Source organism: Raphanus sativus, chromosome 9, assembly GCF_000801105.2.
Source record: "Raphanus sativus cultivar WK10039 chromosome 9, ASM80110v3, whole genome shotgun sequence".
NCBI lineage: Eukaryota > Viridiplantae > Streptophyta > Magnoliopsida > Brassicales > Brassicaceae > Raphanus > Raphanus sativus.
The window spans coordinates 18942279-18963888 of NC_079519.1; the positions used below are offsets into that span (position 1 = coordinate 18942279).

The window sequence follows — 21610 nt, forward strand, 5'->3', positions numbered from 1 at the left end:
CACAATCCAATATAACATCAATTAATCAGAGCAGTTACACAAAAGCTTCAAGCTCCATACCTGAAGTACATAGTTGTTTGCATAACTTAGGAGCTAAAGGTAGTTAAAAGAGCAGAGATGAACTAACGAAACACACATCTTTATGTGTAAACGAAACGACTTTAATACCTTTATTATACTCATACCTCCTCTGATCATTGACTACTAAACTCACTCCATCCTTTTCCGTTTATTTTTCATCTTTGAGAACATCTGCTCAACATCTTCAGACGTTATCGCCCTTGAAGTACCAACAGACTCCTACAAAAACAACAAAAGGATCATCACATTGTCTTTTTCTGAAAGCTGTGGATCAAAGAGGATTCATGGAGAATCAAAGTTCTTTTAAATGTATACAACAAACTCCGGAACCCATCTTTTAAGTCATTGAGGCGGTGTAAAAACTCAACTTTAGTTACATGGTCGAGATTGTTCAAACGATCAAGTGCTTAGCCTTCCTGTTTCTCCAGTTTTTCTGTTCTTTTCGCCTTTGCATTATTCTCGTATTCAGCAATAGTGTCCTCCGCATCAAGTAAAAAGCTAACCTTTCTCTCGCTGTAAATTGAGAAAACCAAAAACCATTAAATCCCGAGAATAACCAAAAAAATACAAACCATAAACCTTAAGGCACGCTTTCACTTTCATGGGCAAAGTAACTCATATATACATAGATTCCTGCTTGGAGAGTTAATGATTCAGTACTCCACCAGGAAAAACATTGATTATTACACATATACATTCTCCACCAGGAGAGTTAATCGCTTCTAGTGATTTTGCTCACCTGAAAAGTAATAACCCAACGGAACATCGATAGAAGAACAAACTAATAAAGTAACATAGAAACGGTGTAGTATTGATACCATGACGATTCAGATGGACTTGAGTTGCTGTGGCGATCTGAGACTCTGAGAGGGAGAACAGAGTGATCGATTTCGTAATAAGATCCGACTCTTAGGTGTGCCATTGTAACCAAGCAGAGAAATAAATTAGAGAAAGCTAGAAGAAGAATATGCAAACTTAGGTTTTTCAGTTCTTACCATTGACAGTCTGTGGCGGCGGTGGCGAAGAGTATTTGCCGGCGGAAGAAGATCCTCTGAACGGATACCTATTCTCGAACATCGTTACCTGCACAAAGAAAATCGGTTGTTGCTTTATTTGAAAAAGAAAAACTCAGCTATGTGTGAATTTAAGAGGAGGATCAACGATGATGATGATTTGTATTTTGATCCTTATAACAAAGAGGAGAGAAAGAGAAGGATAACAATCATGATCTTGTTTGCTTTTACTCCCGATGATCCTCCTCTTAATTTACCCTTCCACTTTCAAATTCTCTGTAAAAAACAATTTTTTTTGAACACAAAAATTTAAGAAGCGAAAAACTTAGAATCTCTAAAACTCTGAGAACTAAGAATCGAGTCAGATATTATGAAACGGTCTGCAGGATTAAATCAACTCTCTCTGATTTTTAGGAAGAAGATGAAAGAACGCTTTCGAAACTCTAGATCGATGGGCCTCACGCGAAGAGCTTCTGGTTTCTGAAAGCAAAGCCCAATTCAGACCCAAAATCAGATGGTTTCACGTTTAATGAAACGCAGCGTATCCTATGTGGCAGCAGGATAATTGATCAATTTCCAAGCTGGAATCCTAGGTGGCATCATGGGAGGGATTTAAACACTTCTTTATATATAAAGATATATATAATAGATTTTTGATCCAATCCTAATTATCTGGCTTTAATATTTTAATGAAAGATTTTGAGTTTCAAACAAAAATCTTTGTTGGTTTTCTTTTATAAAGATACAAATACTAGTGATATTTAATTATTTATTAAGTACAGTTATATAATAAACAAAACGAGTAACAATTGGACAAATTGTAACAAAATAATAATACAATTTAGATACTTATTACTAGATTCGACAATACCAAATATTTGCCTTTTCAAAATGGTACGGAGTAAGTAATAAGTACACGTTGAGCATCGAAAAATTATGATCAATTCTACTTTTGGCTTCCTTATAGTTTGTCGTCAAAAAGGAGACGAAATAGTAGTATGTAAGGGCATCCTCATTTGCGAACCGGAGGAGAGAGGTTCACAGGTAAAAAAAAAAAAAATTAATAATCACACCAATCGCAGGCCACCACGTGTCGCGGGGCCAGCAGAATAGTGATGAACGAAGTTCACTAGGACGACCTCACGCGGCGCGGATTCACCGGAATTGAATTATTTTAATATTTTATTTTCTTGAAAAGCGTGTGAACTCTTCCTTTGATACTCTAACTAGGTGTGTTCCTGCACCATGTGCAGTAAAAGAATTTTAAAATATTTTTTAAAAGATAAATATAAATTATATTTATTTTTTATTAATATTATAATTTTTCTTTTTTCTTATCAGTATTTTAATATAAATTTGATTTAACTGAACATTAAAATTGAGATAAAATCAATTTTGTTTATTTTGAATTATATCTAAGAATGTGCATGTATATATTTAAAATTATAATCTTAGGTAGATTTTTCTATCTATTTATTTTAATTAAATATATTAAATAAATATGTAAAATTTCAGAATTGTCAAAAATTAAAATTAAACAATATTTATAAAATCTGTAAATATATATAAGAAACTAATGATTTTACGATTTAATTTGATTTTATGATTTAATTTTATAATTTTCTAAAAATATGTATATATTTTTGAAATATTTTTAGTTTAAATGATATTTCAAAATTTGAAATTCCATAATTGAATATATTTATTTTAATGATGATTTATGCGTTATTGCCATATTTTTAAAAAGTCCAAAAATATAAATCGATAATAAATATAATATATGAGTTATTACCATATTTTAAAACTTTTATCAAAAATATAAATTAACATTATATATAATTGTCCATGTCATATTAATCTATAAGACATGTCATCAATTTTAGTAGCTATGTCACCATTATTAATCTAGGTGTTTTCATGCACCATGTGTAGTGATGAATTTTTTAAAAGTTAAATTTTATATTTTAAAATGTAATTTATTAATATATATTTTTTATTTTGACTAATAATTAATACAAATATCATTAATTAAGCATAAAATTAAGAGAAAATATTTCTTATTTTAAATTATATTTAAGAATATATATGTATATATATAAAGTTAAAATCTTAGATAAAAAAATTATTTATTTCATTTGGTTAAATTATTATATCAACTTGTACAAAATTACTAAAAATCATATAAAATTGTATAGTTATCAAAATTTAAAACTAAATAATATTTATATAATTTGTAGATATCTAAAAGAAACTAATGATATTACGATTTATATTTTTTTTTAATTCAGAAAATTTTAGATAATAAAAAATTTATTATTATAAAAGTAAAATTATATAATATTTCGAAATTCAAAATATCATATTTGAATATATTTATTTTAGTGATGATTTATGAGTTATTACCATATTCTACAAAGTTTACCAAAAATATAAATCAATATTAAATGTAATATATGAGTTATTGCCATATTCTAAAAATATTTCCAAAAATATATATCAGCATTAAATGTAATTGTCCATGTCATATTTAACCATATGACATGTCATCAATCTTAATAGCCACATCACAATTTTTTTTGTGAAAACGATTGTAGAGAAGACATGTGGCAAATCACTTCTCAAATATAGACTAGGGGATTAGGATGGTCTAAGTAGACTCGACCCTGTAAACGCACATAAAATTCATTGGTCAGAAGCAAGCTTCATATGTCAATACTTCACTAATTTTACTTTCAAATTCACTTGTATTCACATACTCTCTATTCATATTGCTGTGTCAACTTTGAGTATCAATAAGAAACCCTTTTCCACCTTCAAATAGTTAACAAATCGTTATTTTATTACTTGCTTGATACATTAACCCTAATTTTTGAGTGGATTATGTGGTTTATCAGTGGTGCTACTTAGTCTTAATTCGACCAAGGGAACAACAAGAAATAAATTAGATTTGTCTTGTGAAAATAAAGAATTGAAATAACCTAGTAAGCTTTAAGAAAAACTAGATTTTGATCCGCGCTTGAAAGCGCGGGATTACTTTTAATAAAATTTTAGCTTATTTTACTTTAGACAATTAATATTTACATGTGCAAGTATTTGAGATATATTATATAATTTACTAATTGAAACCCGTTTTGATTGGAAACAATATTCAGTTTATTTTTGTTTTTATATTTTAATTTTTATGAAAATATCTGTGCGAAATTAAATTTATCACATATTTTATGGTTTTATTTGGTATAGATGATATTTTATAATTTATATTAATTTTGTGTTTATAAAGATAATTATATTATATAGTTTTCAACAGTTATATTGTAATATTTTATTTTATATTTTCGTAGTTCAATGAATATAATTTTATAGTTATGAAAGTGAAGTAGGGTATCACATTAATTTAACTTTAATATAATTGCATCATTTTTTTCTTTCATAAGTTGTTAAATACTATTAAATAACTATTTAAAAAAAAACAAAAAAAAATCCAACAACTTAAGTATATTATGAGGTATGAGCATTTATGGGGAATGTTAGGTTTAGGTAATGTCGTTTAGAATTTTTAGGAAATATTGGTTTTAGTTATTCAGAAAATCAAAATATATGAATATTTCAAATATTTTCCAAAAGTTTTTAGTTAAAATTTAATTGCAGTGCCACTGTTGTAAATACTAAAGCATATCAAGGGGATGTAAAAATTGTACTTCAATTTTAATAGTATAGATGTCGACAAAGTAAATGAGAATTTAGAAGAAAATGTAGGAGAGGGATAAATGATTTTCATAGCTTTCTACAAGAATAAGAACATAGGCAAGTAGAAATTGTTTGTTTGGTGAGTCCTGAATTATATCTCATATGCTCTTCTCCTTGTTTTATACTTAAGTTGTGATTAACGTTTTCAGTTACTATGCCTAATTTGATTTTTTGATGGTATTTGTTTTAATTGATTTGGTGTCTGGTCGAAACGCTTGCTTAATTACTATTTTCAAATAGTTGTAGGTTCATTCTAGAATTTAGGTTGACCGTATAGGCTCCAATGCGTAGTTCATATGAGCCTTACACTTCTGTTTATATTTTTCAATTTTGTTTTGTGCATTTGGTTTAGCATTACTGAACCTTAAATCTTGTATTGGAGTTTACACAAAATAGCGTTTTAGACATTCGCCTAAACTGTAGGTGCTACTATGTCTTCTAAAACTGTGGCAATTACTTTTGAAACCATCTATTATTTTTCTAAACCATCTAAAGTTTAAACAAATTTAATATTATAATAAAAATAATTTTGACATATTATTTATAATTATTATAATTAATATATAATAATATGTATCATCTTATGTAAATAAAAGACAATGAATTTTCTTATTTTGAATAAGGATATTTTATAAAAATATTATATATATTTAGTATATTATTATATTATTATATTTTATAAAATCATAAACTATTTAAGAACATCAACAACGAGCTCTTTAGAAGAAGTTTTAGTGGGGGGACCACAAATTGAAAGAATAGAGGAAGAAAGTCGCAAATAAATGAACTTTTCTTTACACTATTTTGCGGACTTTACAACATGTGGCGGCCCGCGATTAGTTTTATTTTTATTTTTTGTTTAGTCAGATAAAAAATAATAATAATAAACAAAAAATTAGAAACCCAAAACAGATTTCAACCGTTGTTGATGCTCTAACTAGTCATTTTAGACGTCTGATATTGTCTTATGTGTTAGAAGGGTCATCGTCCGTCTAACGTAGACGCCTATCACTTCTTTTAATTATGGGAATAGTTGTTTTCGTTGATAAAAAAAGTTGTTTTTGTTATGAAACTAAGTGGAGAAACGTGTTTTTTGTTATTAATCTCGACCAGGGGTCTTACATATATATATATATACATAAGGTCGTGTTTATCCTAAGTGGATAAGTACAACAGTCGATAAGCATTATCTCCTGCGGTCGGTACGGTCCTTGTCGGTCCGGTTATGGCGATCACAATCTGGTACATAACACTCTCCCTTGATCGACACATCCGGTACTGGTTCATTGCATGCTTAATGTTGCCTCATTAAAACCTCTCCTGGAAAACCCCAAAACCAATGTGGCAAAATGGGAAACCATGGACAGGAAAAATAGTACAACACATGAACTCCCCCTGATGAATGCATCACTGTAGTAGACGTATTCCATCTGGTATCCGAGTCTTCCTGAACGTTGAAGCTGCGTGTGACTTGGTGAAGATGATCAACTGGATTCTCCTTGAATGAACTAGTGAATGTTGGACGTCTTGATGTCTTTGGAACTCCATAAAGATGTGGTCAGGATGTACATCTTTGCTGCTGATCACTCCATGTCATGGTCGGACTGATGGCGCTTCGAACGATGCTCGGATGGACTTTATAGTCTGCAATAAAACTTTACTTGCAGGTCCTTTTCATGTCCCACAGATATACTTTGGTTATATGGCTTTATCAAAACGTGGACATTCAATATATATTGAGTCTTCTGACCCAAACACATACGAACCACTTCTCTTTATATCTTTTGCCTATTTGGACTTATTTCTCTTCGTATGTGCCAATTGTTTTATCCATTGTAGCCAATCTTTCTTTATTTCCTTTTGTCGATCCATGTTATATTATAGACCTTGTCTATACACGTCCATTACCATGAGTGTCTAAGGTCATACCATAAATAATTATTTGCTGCAATGGAACTCATCAAACTATGAATTCGCAGTCAAATGCACTCATGTCTTTTATACATGGCTATCGATCTTTTCTTACCTTTAGCAATACTATATTTATTAAGCCACGACCATGTATGTTTCTGGTCACTATCTTAGATTATGGTTCTCACTTTAGACGTGCTGACTTAATCATACACACACTCACACGGCTATGATTTTTCTGCAGTTTTACCATATGTAAGATATAGCCTTAATCAATTGATAACTTGTATCATTGAAACTATTGAACCTCTCTTTAGGTTGGTTTGTTATAAACATAACACAAGGAATAATATCCTCTATAGGGATATATGGACTGATTGTACTAATTATTTTCTTAGTCTATCTTTTGCAGCTGCCTTGTTTCAGTCCATGAATAGCTTAGGAACAAAACTATTCTATGAGAATTTCTTTTCTCATCTTTCTGATACTTTTATCATATCTTTATCCAGTGATCAATTATGCTGCTTACTACATTTCTCTTTTCTTATATCCAGACCTTTATCATTTTCGAATTTCGTAGTAGCATCACCACATAGGAGTATATCTCTTTATAATCTGTTCCTTGGTCTCTGTGAGTATCCTTGTGTAATCAAGCCATTCCTTGAATGCTTTAAATAGGAATATGAACACCTTAGTCCATGTCTCACGATTTCTTTTCCTTTCCCACACAGGACCCATTTTCACTAGTTTATCTCATCAGATGGTGTTTCTATATATATGGCCAATACACCCATCTCTTTTATAGATTTTTTGAATCTTTCTTAAACCCCCACGGTTTCTTTTAGTCTATGAATGCATTCTTGTATTCTCGTGGATTCTGATCCTCGCTTATATCTTTTACAACTCAAGTGCTATTTTCTTATGCATCTTTATCATTTGTTTATGTATGTGTCGACACTTCTTTTATAGTGTTCCATTGTGTTCTAGACATGAACTAATCGATTAGAGATTTCATTCTTACTAAGAACCTTCATTTACCTTGCAGTTTGGCGTCCCAAACTACATGGTATGGTACCTTAGATGTTAGCTGCGCAGCCTTGTCTCAATGTCTGGTCTGGTTTCCCTTATGACCTCGGATATGACATTTCTATGCACCTTTTTTTTTCATTTCCGAGGTTCCTTATCTTATGGAACATATTGGTCTATCTTTAGACTCTATAGCAACTTGATTATGTCTCTTCTAGGACATTAATTTCGTGGTGCTTAAGCTGGTATGACTTAGTCATTCTTTTTTTTCTTTTCGGGTCTAATCTGTCTGGCATTCTTTTAGCTAGCTTTGTATGATCTTTCTTTGGATGTCTTAAATCATATTCTCTGGTCCGAGGATCTTGCCAAGACAAGGATGGTTAATACCATTCCATTTCTTTATACTTGTACCAGCTTATTTCTTTCTCCCCCTGATGTTGGATAGTCGGATTTAATCATGCAATCCGTAAACATGGCCTTAATCTAATCACCCATATTTGGCTCAAGGTTTCTTATAAAATCGTGGGAGAAAGCATTCTCATATCCAACATATATTCCCAATCTTATCTCATCTTCTTATGAGGTTCCATCCTAGACGGCACATATTATTGTGGTGGTTAATTCAATATCTGATGGTATATGTCTGGCTCATGACCCGTATTCAATCAGAGATGGGAATATCTATGCTCACTTTATATGGCATGATGCACTTTAATCTTATACATGTAAATCCATGTGTCCCCAAGCATTGGGTAGTGATCTTTGTATCACAATCAATTCGGCCAAGTTCTATCATGGTCATAAACCATGTCACTCGGATTTTTAGTGTTGTTCATGGACCACGGGAGTGTCATTTCTCCCCCTCATGAACATGCTATAAATCTTTTAGATGCTTGGAACATTATAGCTTAATGAGTTTCCCTTGTGTACATGTTACACAACGTGAGATTCTATGGGATAACTCTTTTGTGCCTTTTTCGATATCAATCTTTTGCATCAATTTTAAAGACCTGGATGGCTAGTCCAGTCATGCCATAAAGTGTATAAAATTTCGTGGGTTAACCTATCTGGTTACCTAGGCCTTTTGCCTTTATCATACTGATCTTTAGCATAGTTTAGATCAGTCGGGAGTACAGTTTCGACCATTTCTATGCCTAGGGCGATTTTTATTTATAATTTTGAAGGAACTTTTTATTTCCTTTGCCCATTGGTTCAATGTGGAAACCATTCATTTTCAAAATTTTATAACTCAAATGGATCTTTTATTTGGGTGAATAATTCATGCCCCCTTTAGGCAATGCCTTTGGTCGGATAATTTTAATTACTATACTCATTTTTAAATTTTCATTTGTCATTTATCAATCAAGAAATTATCAAGCAAGTCAAACATGATAATATAAAACTAAAACAACTCTTATTATATAAAAAAAATCGTAAATGACAAACAAATCAAAACATAAAATCAGAATGTCAAAATCTTGATTCTTAGGCAATGTATAAGCTGGCCACTCCTTTTATTATTCAGGACGTGGCTTCTTTGGATTCATACTTATTCTCTCCAGCCTTATTGGCTTCAGGAAGTCTCATCTCACTGGTTTTCTTTAGTATCTCATTATTCTTCTCAGCTTGTAATAGATACGAGATCAAATTCGTATAAGTGGTGAAACCTTTTTTTTTCTGTAGGTATATTGTAACAATAGATCCCTTGGATCAGCTGTGAGGAATGTCTTTTCCAGTAAATCTTCCTCTGTTACCTCTTCACCACATAGTTTCAATTAGAAACGATTTTGATTAGAGCTGAGTTATATTCATCTACGGACTTAAAGTCCCGAAATCTGAGATTTATCCACTCATGCCTAGCCTTTGGTAATAACACTATTGTGTATCTGGATTTTAACTCTGTCCAAAGGTCTAGAGAGTTCTTAATATTTAGATACTGATCTCTGAGATCCTCAGTGAGATGTTGGCGAATAATTGTTACTGCCCCATATTTTTTGTTTTCAGTTACATACTCGCCTTTGATGATACATCTGTCAAGTCCTCTTATCTTTAGGACAATTGCAGTGTTCAGTGTTCATGGCACATTTTAAATAATTATCTCCAGAGAGATTAAGGGCTGGATAATCCAAATTCGACATCTGAAAATATAGATTTTAGAGTCTTATTATTTGATTTATAATCGGATTCAAACAATGCATTTTGGTTTCTTTCAACCTTTTATTTATGCAATGTGATTTGGTTTCTTTCAACCTCTAAATTATTCAATTCAATCCGATTTCTTTTAGTCAATATAGCAATGCAACTTTGGTTTCTTTCAACCTTTGATTTTTATGCAATGCAATCCAATTTTCCATCCAATCTAGCAATCCGATTTTCTCATATGATCAATCAAAAAAAATGTTTCATGATGCAATCTTAGCAATCAATGTCTATATGATCAAGATGAGCTAAAAAAATTTAAATCAGATCAAACTATTGATTCTAGATGATTTAAAAGTAATCGGATTCTAGAGAGAGAAAATAGGGTTTAGAGTTTCGAAAATATGGGGTTTCACTTTTTAATAATTATTTTCGAAAACATTGATCTGAATAGTCATTATATTACTTCAAAAAAAATCAGATCAATCTTAACAAATATAGCATTTTTCGAATCTTTCAAAAGAAAAATGGAAAGTTTCCGGCAACTTATAAAAGGCAATTTCTCAAAGACAGAAGTTTTTAGAAAAGTTAATTTTGCATTCTAGCAATCTGGAAACATTCAACTATGGTTTTAAACAAGTTTTAGAAATCTTTCATTATTCTAAAACTAATATGGAAATTTTCAGAAACCATAAAAGTCAATTTTCACAAAACCGGAAAGTTTTAGAAAAAGTAAAATTTGGAATTTAGCAACCTGGAAAAATCCGAAATTTTTCTAGCAATCTCCAATGATTCAACCAAAATCAGAATGAGATCCTAACAATCATTTCTAGGTGATTCAAACACTTCAAACAATCACACACTTTTTATGCAGTTTTTTCGGTATGAAAAATTTACACTATGCCTATGTGATTAAAAACGAATTTGATGAAACAACTTATAGGGTTTCTTAGTTAGGATTTATCATGAGTTTTGGTGAATTTTAATTAATTTTTCGGAATTTATTTGAAGAGGTCAATTTCTGACCAGAAACCGAAAAATCATTGTCCACATAGTTCCAGACCAATGGGTCGGATTCTGATGATGGAAAACTAACTTTGGGGATTTTTAGAAGATTATCATGAATTTTAATTAATTTTTAGACCATAATACATAGTAGGTCATATTTAGGGTTTTAGTTACTTTATAGATCAATAGATCAGGCTGTGAGATTCAAAACCATGGTTTCGAGTTTAATTGTTAGAAACAATCTCTGTTGAACTTAAAAGCTCGAACTTACTCAAAGGGTTTTGGAATCTAATATCTTAGGGTTTGGGGTTTTGCAAATTTTAGTGGTTTTAAACTTTTATCAATCAACCAAATTCAGTATGTGTTCTCTTTTAGGTTTCAGAATTTTAATTACCTAAACTTTGATGTTTGAAGAACCGGACAACCGAGAGCAGGAACGAGTCGGGTCGCGAACTGAATGACCGGAACAGATCAGGAGTTGGTCGCCTCTTCTTAACCTCCAATTGGGTTGAATGGAATTTATGAATCAAGGATTTGATCTTGATTAAACCTTAAACACAAGAGTCAAAAACAAGTTAGAATAATGATCAAACACAAATTGTAAAACAAAAGAATAGATTAGGGCTTTAGGGCAGTTGACGGCGCCGGTTAGAACAGAGCGTGAGGGCGCGTTTGAGATTGGATTGATACGAGGTTTGCGGCGATGGATTCGTCTCGTCCAGAGCTTCAATTTGATATGTTACTCGTCGTCTGGATCCTTAGGGTTTGAGAGAACGAACGGTTTGAAGTCGTCGGATGAGTTTTAGAATTTCAGGATTTTAGGTCACTTGACGGCGCGTCTTAGAATAGAGCGTGAGCGCGCGTCCGGAGTCAGATAGAGGCGAGGCCGACGGCGTTGGATTCGTCTCGTCAAAAGCTTCAATTTGGTATGTGGCTCGTCGTTTGGATCCTTACGGTTGGAGAGAACAATCTGTTTGAAGTGGCGCTGTCAATTAGGGTTTTTGAGGTAGCTCGTGATTTTAGAGTCTCGTGCTGATAACGTGTTATGAAACTAAGTGGGGAAACATGTTTTTTGTTATTAATCTCGACCAGGGGTCTTACATATATATATACATAAGGTCGTGTTTATCCTAAGTGGATAAGTACAACAGTCGATAAACATTATCTCCTGCGGTCGGTACGGTCTTTGTCGGTCCGGTTATATCGATCACAATCTGGTAGATAACAGTTTTGTTATATTTTAAACTAGTTAATGATTTTTATATATGAACGTGTACATATACTTATCCTCGTCATAAGGTCGATCCCTGCTTAATAAAACAGCTTAACAAGATTATTTTATTAAAGGTAGGAATAAAACAGGAGTTAGCAATAGCGTCGACGTTCGTTCGAGAGATCACGATATGTAACAACAAAAAGCTGCTTACTTTGCTTTACATAACATATCCATCTCAATTTCTACATATTCTTTCCGTAATTTAGTTAGTCTCTTCTCTTGTTTACTCAGACCGAAATGTGTCTCGGCTTCTCCTACCTCCCAAGCTTTCATCTCTCTAGATGTCTATATATTTAACCTCACGTATATATGAATTCGATATTCTATGGTATATTCCAAATACAATAATCAATCGTAGATGTCTACTTTTATAGCAAAGAGTCTCGGATCCCTTGTCTCTATTGTAGCAAGATTTTTCTCTTTCCGACGCCGTCCTAAGTCTAACCCAAGACCCACCACACATATCAGCTACTTCAGGATGTCTAAGAAACGCCCACTTTCTTTGCAGGTTATTTTCTCTCTTTGAAATCAAGCTCATTGTTGCCTATAATGCAATCGCAATCACAGGCAATGGTTTCTTTCTTTTCTTAAATTCGTTTGGGTTTCATTTAGAAAATTTATACCGAGTTAGAATCAAAATATTTTCCATTCAGTTTGGTTTGGAAAGTTAATGATGAAAAAATTATATACATACAATGGTGGTATGTATCGTAAATAAACATATAAACAATGTTTGGTTCTGGCTGGAATTGTTGTACTATTTAAGTAATAATTGTATAACCAATAGGACATAAAAAAGGCGAGACCACTGATGAACATTTGAACCACATGCTGATCCCAATACAATGGCCTAGCTTTTCATATGTCCACAGTACTTGGTGGAATTTAATTTGTTTAGCTTTCGCTGAATTTGTTTTGTTTGAGTATATGCAGAACGGATTAGCTTACCTCGTGTTAAACATGCTCCATTAAATGTCAATTCTCCTATGGTCTACTAAGTTTCTATATATTCATGATTTCTGTTAATCCGTTTGACAGAAATTCTAGTGTACGTGTATACATCCAAAGTTTCTCATACGAAACCTAATGCTTTGTGTTGGTCCTACGTGTAGACGGTTGATCTCAAGGTCAGGATGTGTTGCACTGGTTGTGTCAGGATCGTTAGGAAGGCAATCTCAAAACTCCGAGGTACCAAAATAAACCACAAGCATAAAACCACTTTTTCACACAAAAAACATAAAACCATTCTATGATACTTTATACTCCTTCCGTTAAATGTCACTTTGACATTTTTCACACAGATTTAAAAATTATTTAATTTTACATGTTTTTCATATAAAACATCATTACCCGTACACCTACTCTTATTTCAATCAATAGAAAAATAAACAGCAGAAAAGTTAATAAATTTTGCATCAAAATGCTAAAACGACACTTATTTTACAACCAAAAAAATTCTCTACAATGACAATTAATATGAAACGGATGAAGTATTAATTAGAAGGATATGAAATTGTTATTATTAAATTTAGAGAAACATCAATTTCTGTTGCGATTAAATGGATCAAGAAATTAATCCAGAATTAGAGATTATTAATTTATGAGATATTAATTAATTGATGTTACATTGTACATAATCAGTTAATAATTTATCTTGTTAAAGACAAGGTTATATTTAATGAAATTGGTTGAAATCACAGGAGTTGATTCAGTAGAGGTGGAGAGAGAGATGGGAAGAGTGAGAGTGGTGGGATATGTCGATAGAAACAAAGTGCTCAAAGCCGTGAGACGAGCCGGGAAGAGAGCTGAGTTTTGGCCATACCCTGAGCCTCCACTTTACTTCACATCCACTCAAAACTATTTCGTTGATCCCTCAAAAGAGTTTAAAGAGAGTTATAACTATTACAGACATGGTTATAATGGTACGGAACAACATGGTAATATCCCTGTAGGTAGTCGTGGAGACGACAGGGTTAGTAATATGTTTAATGACGATAACGTCAATGCATGCCGTGTCATGTAGCTGTTTCTAAACGACTGAAAACTTGACGCAAAAAAATAAACAGTAATAGAATAAAACATGAGAACTTCTTTTTTTCTAATTTGTATAGCAGCCATTTTATGATATGTAAAACAAAATTACTGTTGTAAGAAATATTAAATATTTAATGTAGAATGTAGACAATAGCCGCTAAACCCGCTGAATAAGGTGGGAGTTTCGTCAATTTGAAAGCAAAATCTGTACTACAACCTGGATATATATGTACTCTATCTAGTTATTCGAAATATCTTGTATGCATATGAAGGGCCTGTTTCTATCCATGTTAAAATAATTATGGAATAGAAACTGAATAATTCTTATATATTAACCACTTCAATCCTAGAAATCGATGTCTAAAATTCTGTGGTGCGTGCATGTGAGCATGGAATATAACCTTTGTCAGCCAAAAGAAGAGGGAAGGTCTAGGTGTATTTAGAAATTTCAATTTAAAATCGTACATGTTTAGTACTCATATGTTACAAATTTAGAAGTATTTTTCAACTGCCTCCGAGCAATATATTATGTAAGACATGATAAGTGACTTATAATCAATGCAACTGATAAAACTGATTCATCAGTTCCTCCAAACAAGACATTGTAATATACATATATATTTGAATTAAGTGAATTATTAAGGCAGTTGTTAGATAATGGCTGAAAAATCAACGGTATCTTTTTTTTTTTGAACAACAAATCAACGGTATCTATTTATTAAAAAGTGAGAAATTATGTAAAATATGAAGTGGCTTATCAATGCTATTGATATGTTAAAAAGAATAGTTTCGATCGTTTCGCCTTTTCTTTTAATAGTATAAACTAGAGTTTTGACATGAACATACGTGCATATATTTTTCATTTATAATTTTGATATCATCATACACGTTTTAATATTTGATTTACATTTAGTGTTATATATTTATTATTCTATAATCTTATAGTTTAGGTTTCATATTTGTCATGATTAATATATATATATATATATCATAAAAAATAATTAATTATTAAATTATTAAATATTTCTAGTGACATATTTTGTAAATAATACATAAACTATATGTTAGTTATGCACTATTATATTTTTTATATAATAAATTTTAGATAATATATTGCTTTGAGTTTCAAAATAAACAGAAAGATAATATATCTAGTTGTAAATAAAAGTTTAACATATGTTAGTAATTTTATTCTTTCATAAAATATTACATAGTTCACAATGTTTTAACGGTGAGTGATAAATTTATTTACATAAAAGCATTTTAAAAAATAGATTAATCAACCAATTTAATATATTATTTTCATATTTATTTCATAAAACACCTCTATTTAAATACAACATAGACTATAATGATAAATTTATAAAATAGCATAATTTTTTTTATGATAAAATTTTAATTAACAATAATTATAATATTATTATAATACTAATTTCAAAATTAATTAATACATTATTTTATAATAAATATTTAAAATGTTTGGCAGGATTTTGTTTGATTTTTTTCAACAGATTTTGTTATAGCTAAAATAAAATTCAAATATATTGATAAAATTGATTTATTATTAATTTTTTATTGATTATTAAGAGTTAATATAAATAATTATATATTTCATATTAAATAATTAATTAAGTGGTCCTAACCTCTTAACAGTAGTAGATAAAAAGTAGAACCCTAAATTAATAGATTAGATTTTGGTTAGGTCTTTCTAATTAGTATGGAGATTCTTGATTTTTTCTCATTGCAGTGTGGTATGTCCAACTTATTGTTTATGTCCATATCCAATTTAATTTTGAGTCAAATGTTTAGTTACTTAAGAGTTGAGTGAAATAGGGGATGGTATTGACGGCCAAGGTTCTCCAAAGTAAATAACTTTGTTTATATTTTAAGTTAGCTTATAACATCAATAAAAATGTCATTAACTGGTTCCTCTAATATAATTATTTAACACACCTAGCTGTTGATAAATTTTATGATCGTATAATAATTTTAGAAGTGGATAGTCTGTAAATGGTCTTTGATTGTTCGTCTTGATTTTTAAAAGTGGACTAAACAAGAAGGGTTAGTAATAAATACTGACCGGAACTCTACTGGTTTCAATAGCTCGGTTTATCAATTTCTCTCGGCTCTGGGTTTAGACGTTTAGAGCATTTCCAACCCTATGCTATATTTGCTTCTATACTCTATAATAGAGTAAAATCTACTCCAACTCATTTCTATTTCTTCCTCTAAAATATAGATTTACTATTTTTACCTCTATATTTAGAAAAAAAAATAGCATTCCTCTATAATAGATGCATACTTTTTATTTTCAAATGGTCCTTTAATTTTTTATGATTATAATTAAAATACATGTCTATAGATAAACATAATTCTTTTTACATATAATAACACAGTTTTAATTTACATAATAATTTATAAATTTTCACAATTATAAATAATCATAAATAAAAATACTATTAATTTATTCAAAATTAAAAAAATTAACAAATGAAATTTAACATTTTATTTAAACGAAACTAAAATTAAAATTTAACTATTAAAATTTTTACATATCTTTAACATATTAATAAAAATCTTTAAGTTCAACCTAAATATTAATCAATATTTATTTCTCACTTCGAAATGCATTAACAAATTATTTATGTAAAATATAGTATTATGGTTAGGTAATGTCTACTTTATTTTATTTTATTATATATGATAGCTTTTTGTAATAAAATTTTTAGCTTAAATAATATTGCAATTTTGTGAAAATTAAAAAGATTACATGAGTGGTTGAATTTTCAACATTTATAAATAAAAGGTCTTAGTTGTAAAATAATAAAAGAATTTTTTAAGAATATTTTTTTAGAAGAAAAAATAGAAAAATATATTGGAAAAGAATACATCTCTATTATAGAAGAAAAAAATAAGGAAATACATTGGAGATGGTCTTAGTGAATCATGTGGCCCTGTGGATTTAGACAAGGAAGTCAATCAATCAACTGGTGACAAATCTGAACCGGAAATCGTATAATTCAAATTAAACCGGTTCTTGTTAAACAAATGGAACCCGTTTATACTTGAGCTCTCGTTATTTTCTCAGTCACGAGTTTTTTTCAGAGATCGACGAAGAACAAAATTTAGGCGAAAAAAAAATAAAATGCTGGCTAGGGTTTGTAGATTCAAGTCGTCTTCTTCTTCTTCTTCTTCTCCTGCTGTGTCTGCGGCTAGATTGTTCTGTACGAGATCGATTCGTGATACTCTGGCCAAGGCAAGCAGGGATGGAGAGAGTTGCGAAGCAGGTTTTGGAGGAGAGAGTTTGAAGCTGCAAAGTGGGTTTCATGAAATCAAAGGGTTAGATGACGCGATTGATTTGTTCAGTGAGGATGAAACGCCCTGATCTCGTGATTTCTCTCCTTAAGAAAGATGGAAATGGCGGCGCATTCCACGTGATGCATACAGCTTCACTATTCTGATAAAATGTTTCTGCAGTTGCTCTAAGCTGCCCTTTGCTTTGTCTACGTTTGGTAAGCTCACCAAGCTTGGGTTTCATCCCACTGTTGTTACCTTCAACACCCTGCTCCATGGTTTATGTGTGGAAAGTAGGGTTTCTGAAGCCTTGGATTTTTTCCATCAAATGCGTAGACCAAATGTCATAACGTTCAACACACTGATGAACGGTCTTTGCTGCCAGGGTCGAGTTGTCGAAGCCGTAGCTCTGCTTGATCGGATGGTGGAAGATGGTCTCCAGCCTATCCAGATTACTTATGGAACAATCGTAGATGGGATGTGTAAGAAGGGAGATACTGTGTCTGCACTGAATCTGCTGAGGAAGATGGAGGAGGTGAACCACATCAAACCCAATGTGGTAATCTATAGTGCCATCATTGATGGCCTTTGGAAAGACGGACGTCATAGCGACGCTCAAAATCTTTTCATTGAAATGCAAGAGAAAAAAAGTCTTTCCCAATTTATTTACCTACAACTGTATGATAACGGGTTTTTGTAGCTCTGGTAAATGGATCGACGCGGAGCAGTTGTTGCACGAAATGTTAGAACGGAAGATCAACCCTAATGTTGTAACTTATAATGCTTTGATCAATGCATTTGTCAAGGAAGGCAAATTCTTTGAGGCTGAAGAATTATACGATGAGATGCTTCCAAGGGGTATAATCCCTAGTAGAATTACATATAATTCAATGATCGATGGGTTTTGCAAACATAATCGTCTTGATGCTGCGGAACACATGTTTTATGTGATGGCTACCAAGGGCTGCTCTCCGGACGTAATCACTTTCAATACTCTAATAGAGGGATACTGTAGAGCTAAGAGGGTAGATGATGGATTGGAACTTCTCCATGAGATGACTGAAACAGGATTAGTTGCTAACACAGTTACTTACAACACTCTTATTCACGGGTTCTGTCTGGTGGGCGATCTTAATGCTGCTCTAGACCTTTTACAGGAGATGATTTCTAGTGGCGTGTGCCCTAATGTCGTAACTTGTAACACGTTGCTGGACGGTCTCTGCGATAATGGGAAACTAAAAGATGCATTGAAAATGTTTAAGGCTATGCAGAAGAGTAATATGGATATTGATGCTAGTCATCCTTTTAATGGTGTGGAACCTGATGTTCAAACTTACAATATATTGATCAGCGGCTTGATCAATGAAGGGAAGTTTTTAGAGGCTGAGGAATTATACGAGGAGATGCCCCTCAGGGGTATAGTCCCAGATACTATCACCTATATAGCTCAATGATCAATGGACTATTGATATATGGTGTTTTTCACATCATTGTACATACGTTTTCATTTGTTTCAAGTCACTAATTCGTGTCAGTCTAGTCCTTTTTGACCTTTTACAGGTCTGGAGTTAGCAGAAGAAAGAAGAGAAGGTGCCTGATGAAAAGAAGTCCTTTTGGAGCATTCCTGCGGAGAACACTCAAGAGAACAGTCCCGAGACTGATCTCTCTCAAGCGGAACAAGCAGACGGAGTGATCCGGTGATTGTTCCAGACAAATATGGAAACTCCTATTTCGGGAATTGAAGCCCTGTTGCCCTAATCTCTTTCCTTCTGATTGGCGCCTCCATATAAAACGCCACCTATCTATTTTCTATTTTTTTTACGCTAGTTTTTACAAGAGAACACTGAGTATTTGCGATCTGCAACTTGTAAGGGAGAAGAACCAATCCTCTCATAGAGAAGATCATCTGAACCCTATTGTTTCATACTCTGTTCTTATGCAATTTTATTCAGGATTTATGTCTTTGTCTATGTGCATCATGATCGAGTAGTGACCTTGCTCGCCTAGGGTTTTTAGGGTGTTGAGACATGAGCTAAACATAGATAAGCGATCCATAACTGTTCTTCATTCATACTGTTCTTACTGCTTTCATTAAACTGATCACTTGATGTTAGATCACTAGTTCATCACCTAGTTAACCGCTTAGGATGATAACTTGACATGTAATTGAATGAGCTTAGTATCCCTAATCAGCGAAAGTAGATATTAGGGTGGTAAGTGAACTGATCGGACCTGTTCTCTAAAGCTTGCAATCGATCCTCATCCCAACGACAGTTAGGTGGTGAGATCGATCTGCAAAGCGATCACTGCCACGACAGTGGAGTGTTCCAGCTTAGTGATCCGAGTTCTAGAAAGCACTTCATCGCGCTTGAATAATTGTTTGGCTCCAATTCAACACCCAATGAAATACCCTAGGCTAGCTCTTGTTTAATTGAATCAATCTCGTGTTTATTTTGCTTGTTTACTATCGCCTATTTCAACCAAATCATATCTTCTTCTTAGCTTGATTCTGAAACTTATAGAACTAGAGTGTAGACTGGTCCTCTGGATTTGAATCTCAAGTACTACAATTGCAACTGTTAACTTGGCAGTAGCAAGGATTCATTTTTAGTGTATCAAGTTTTGGCGCCGTTGCGACGGGGACCAGATTTTTTACCTCTAATTTTCGGTTTCATATCTAGTCTAAGATATCTAACTCGTGTTATTTTCTTTGTTTCAGCTGATGATCCAGGTGCATGACCAGTAGACATACTCGGAGCAACGCACAAGGACCATTACATCAGCTTTCTAACGAGGAACTAGCGAGATTGGAACGACAGAACCGTCAACAGCCGAGATCAACGAACACCAACATGGGTGATCATCCAGATGATCTCACTGCTGCGTTTGCACTCATGCAACAGCAGATGCAGCAGATGCAGCAGACGATCCAAGCGCAGCAAGCTGCTGCCGAGCAAGCTGCTCTGAATGCTGCGAACCAACAGGAGGGAGTGGTCCAGATCGGCCAGAGAAACTTACTGCGTAATCTGCCCGCTACGCGATCTGCCATAACCCCTCCACCGTGCACAAGGCAAGACTTCGAGATCAAGCCAGCCTTGATAAGTCTAGTGCAAAGGAAGATCTTCAATGGGCTTCCTGCTGAGATACCGATGGACCACATCGAGCACTTTGAGAAGATGTGTGGTTTCACTAAAGCGAATGGAGTACCACCCGATTACATCAAGTGTACTCTGTTCCCTTTCTCTCTTGATGGGAAAGCTGCTCGCTGGCTTGATTCACTACCCACCGGATCACTCACCACTTGGGAACAAGTCCGAGAAGCTTTCTTAAGCCACTTCTACACGAAATCGAAGACAGCAGCTCTGAGACAGAAGATCGTGACCTTCAAACAGCTGGTAGACGAGCCGTTCTGTGATGCTTGGGAGCGATTCAATGTCTACCGCAGAGAATGCCCACATCACGGTTTTGAGGAAGACTATCTGCTGGGAGTGTTCTACGATGGAGTAGGCTGGGAGTACAGGAACGCTTTGAACTCAGCCAGTAAAGGAGATTTCATGACTCAGTCCACTCAAGGTGCATTCGAGTTGATTGAGAACATGGCCTCAAGCTCAGCCGACAATAACCGCGAGACTGATCGCACTCAGAAGGTGAAGAGCATCGACAACAGCAAGATTGATGAGCTCTCTGCCAAAGTCGACCAGCTGATTAAGAGTAACCAGAACCAAGTCTTCATCATGGAAGAATCCCCACAGGATAAAGCTACCGCAGAAGGCACATCAGAGGCAGATCAGTCGGCTGAGGATCAGCATGAAGTGAGTTATGTGAATGGGCAAGGATGGCAGTTCAAGAACTATCACCCGAACCCTAACGTGAGGAACAATCCCCACCTGTTCAATGCCCCTAAACCAGACGATAAAGCTCAAGGGAACCAAGGTCAGAACAGTGGATATCAAAGGCCTTATGGCAATCAGGGAAGAACCTTTGTCCTTAACCCAGCTCAGAATGCTCAGTTCCACAGCCAGAAACAGCCGGTTAATCAGCAAGCTGCACAACCGACTCAGACTGCTCCGCATGATGACAT

General features: G+C 33.2%; 3 protein-coding genes, 1 long non-coding RNA gene and 1 other non-coding gene across 6 annotated transcripts; 2 read left to right on the forward strand and 3 right to left on the reverse strand.

The window, feature by feature from the left end:
* Positions 1-362, reverse strand: LOC130499814 (uncharacterized). Its single transcript, XR_008938674.1, has 2 exons — positions 169-362; positions 1-60 (listed from the first exon to the last, which is right to left on the reverse strand). It is a non-coding gene; the product is annotated as an uncharacterized LOC130499814 (long non-coding RNA).
* A 42-nt stretch (positions 363-404) lies between these two features.
* On the reverse strand, positions 405-1646 carry LOC130499608 (uncharacterized). 2 transcript variants are annotated; one of them, XM_056993856.1, is made up of 4 exons: positions 1302-1646; positions 1077-1164; positions 900-989; positions 405-594 (listed from the first exon to the last, which is right to left on the reverse strand). In XM_056993856.1, exons 1-4 carry the CDS (start codon positions 1305-1307, stop codon positions 473-475), a joined length of 306 nt encoding a protein of 101 aa, XP_056849836.1. In that variant the 5' UTR covers positions 1308-1646; the 3' UTR covers positions 405-472. The 2 variants fall into 2 exon arrangements, 1 of the variants encoding a protein (XP_056849836.1); XR_008938501.1 differs by lacking the exon at positions 1302-1646 and having other exon boundaries at positions 405-820; positions 1077-1275.
* Positions 1647-12282: 10636 nt separating this feature from the next.
* Positions 12283-14247, forward strand: LOC108824248 (heavy metal-associated isoprenylated plant protein 44). Its single transcript, XM_018597629.2, has 3 exons — positions 12283-12709; positions 13314-13389; positions 13902-14247. The coding sequence occupies exons 1-3, from the start codon at positions 12560-12562 to the stop codon at positions 14222-14224; spliced, it is 549 nt and encodes a 182-aa protein (XP_018453131.1). The 5' UTR covers positions 12283-12559; the 3' UTR covers positions 14225-14247.
* A 3049-nt stretch (positions 14248-17296) lies between these two features.
* On the forward strand, positions 17297-19491 carry LOC108824247 (pentatricopeptide repeat-containing protein At1g64100-like). Its single transcript, XM_018597628.2, is given in 2 exon segments — positions 17297-18172; positions 18174-19491. Coding segments are annotated over 2 exon segments (1125 nt in total). The 5' UTR covers positions 17297-17857; the 3' UTR covers positions 18984-19491.
* Positions 19492-20888: 1397 nt separating this feature from the next.
* LOC130500489 (small nucleolar RNA R71) lies at positions 20889-20995 on the reverse strand. The gene has a single exon (XR_008939112.1). It is a non-coding gene; the product is annotated as a small nucleolar RNA R71 (small nucleolar RNA).
* Positions 20996-21610: the final 615 nt, after the last annotated feature.

What these genes read in the sequence shown, in the direction of transcription:
- LOC108824248 (XM_018597629.2), top strand. Translation starts at nt 12,560, where the DNA reads ATGTCTACTTTTATAGCAAAGAGTCTCGGATCCCTTGTCTCTATTGTA. An exon ending in AACGCCCACTTTCTTTGCAG is followed by an intron (nt 12,710 to 13,313) that starts GTTATTTTCTCT and finishes TCCTACGTGTAG; the next exon opens with ACGGTTGATCTCAAGGTCAG. An exon ending in GGCAATCTCAAAACTCCGAG is followed by an intron (nt 13,390 to 13,901) that starts GTACCAAAATAA and finishes TTGAAATCACAG; the next exon opens with GAGTTGATTCAGTAGAGGTG.
- LOC130499608 (XM_056993856.1), bottom strand. An exon ending in GCCGCCACAGACTGTCAATG is followed by an intron (nt 990 to 1,076) that starts GTAAGAACTGAA and finishes GGCACACCTAAG; the next exon opens with AGTCGGATCTTATTACGAAA. An exon ending in AGTCCATCTGAATCGTCATG is followed by an intron (nt 595 to 899) that starts GTATCAATACTA and finishes CTCAATTTACAG; the next exon opens with CGAGAGAAAGGTTAGCTTTT.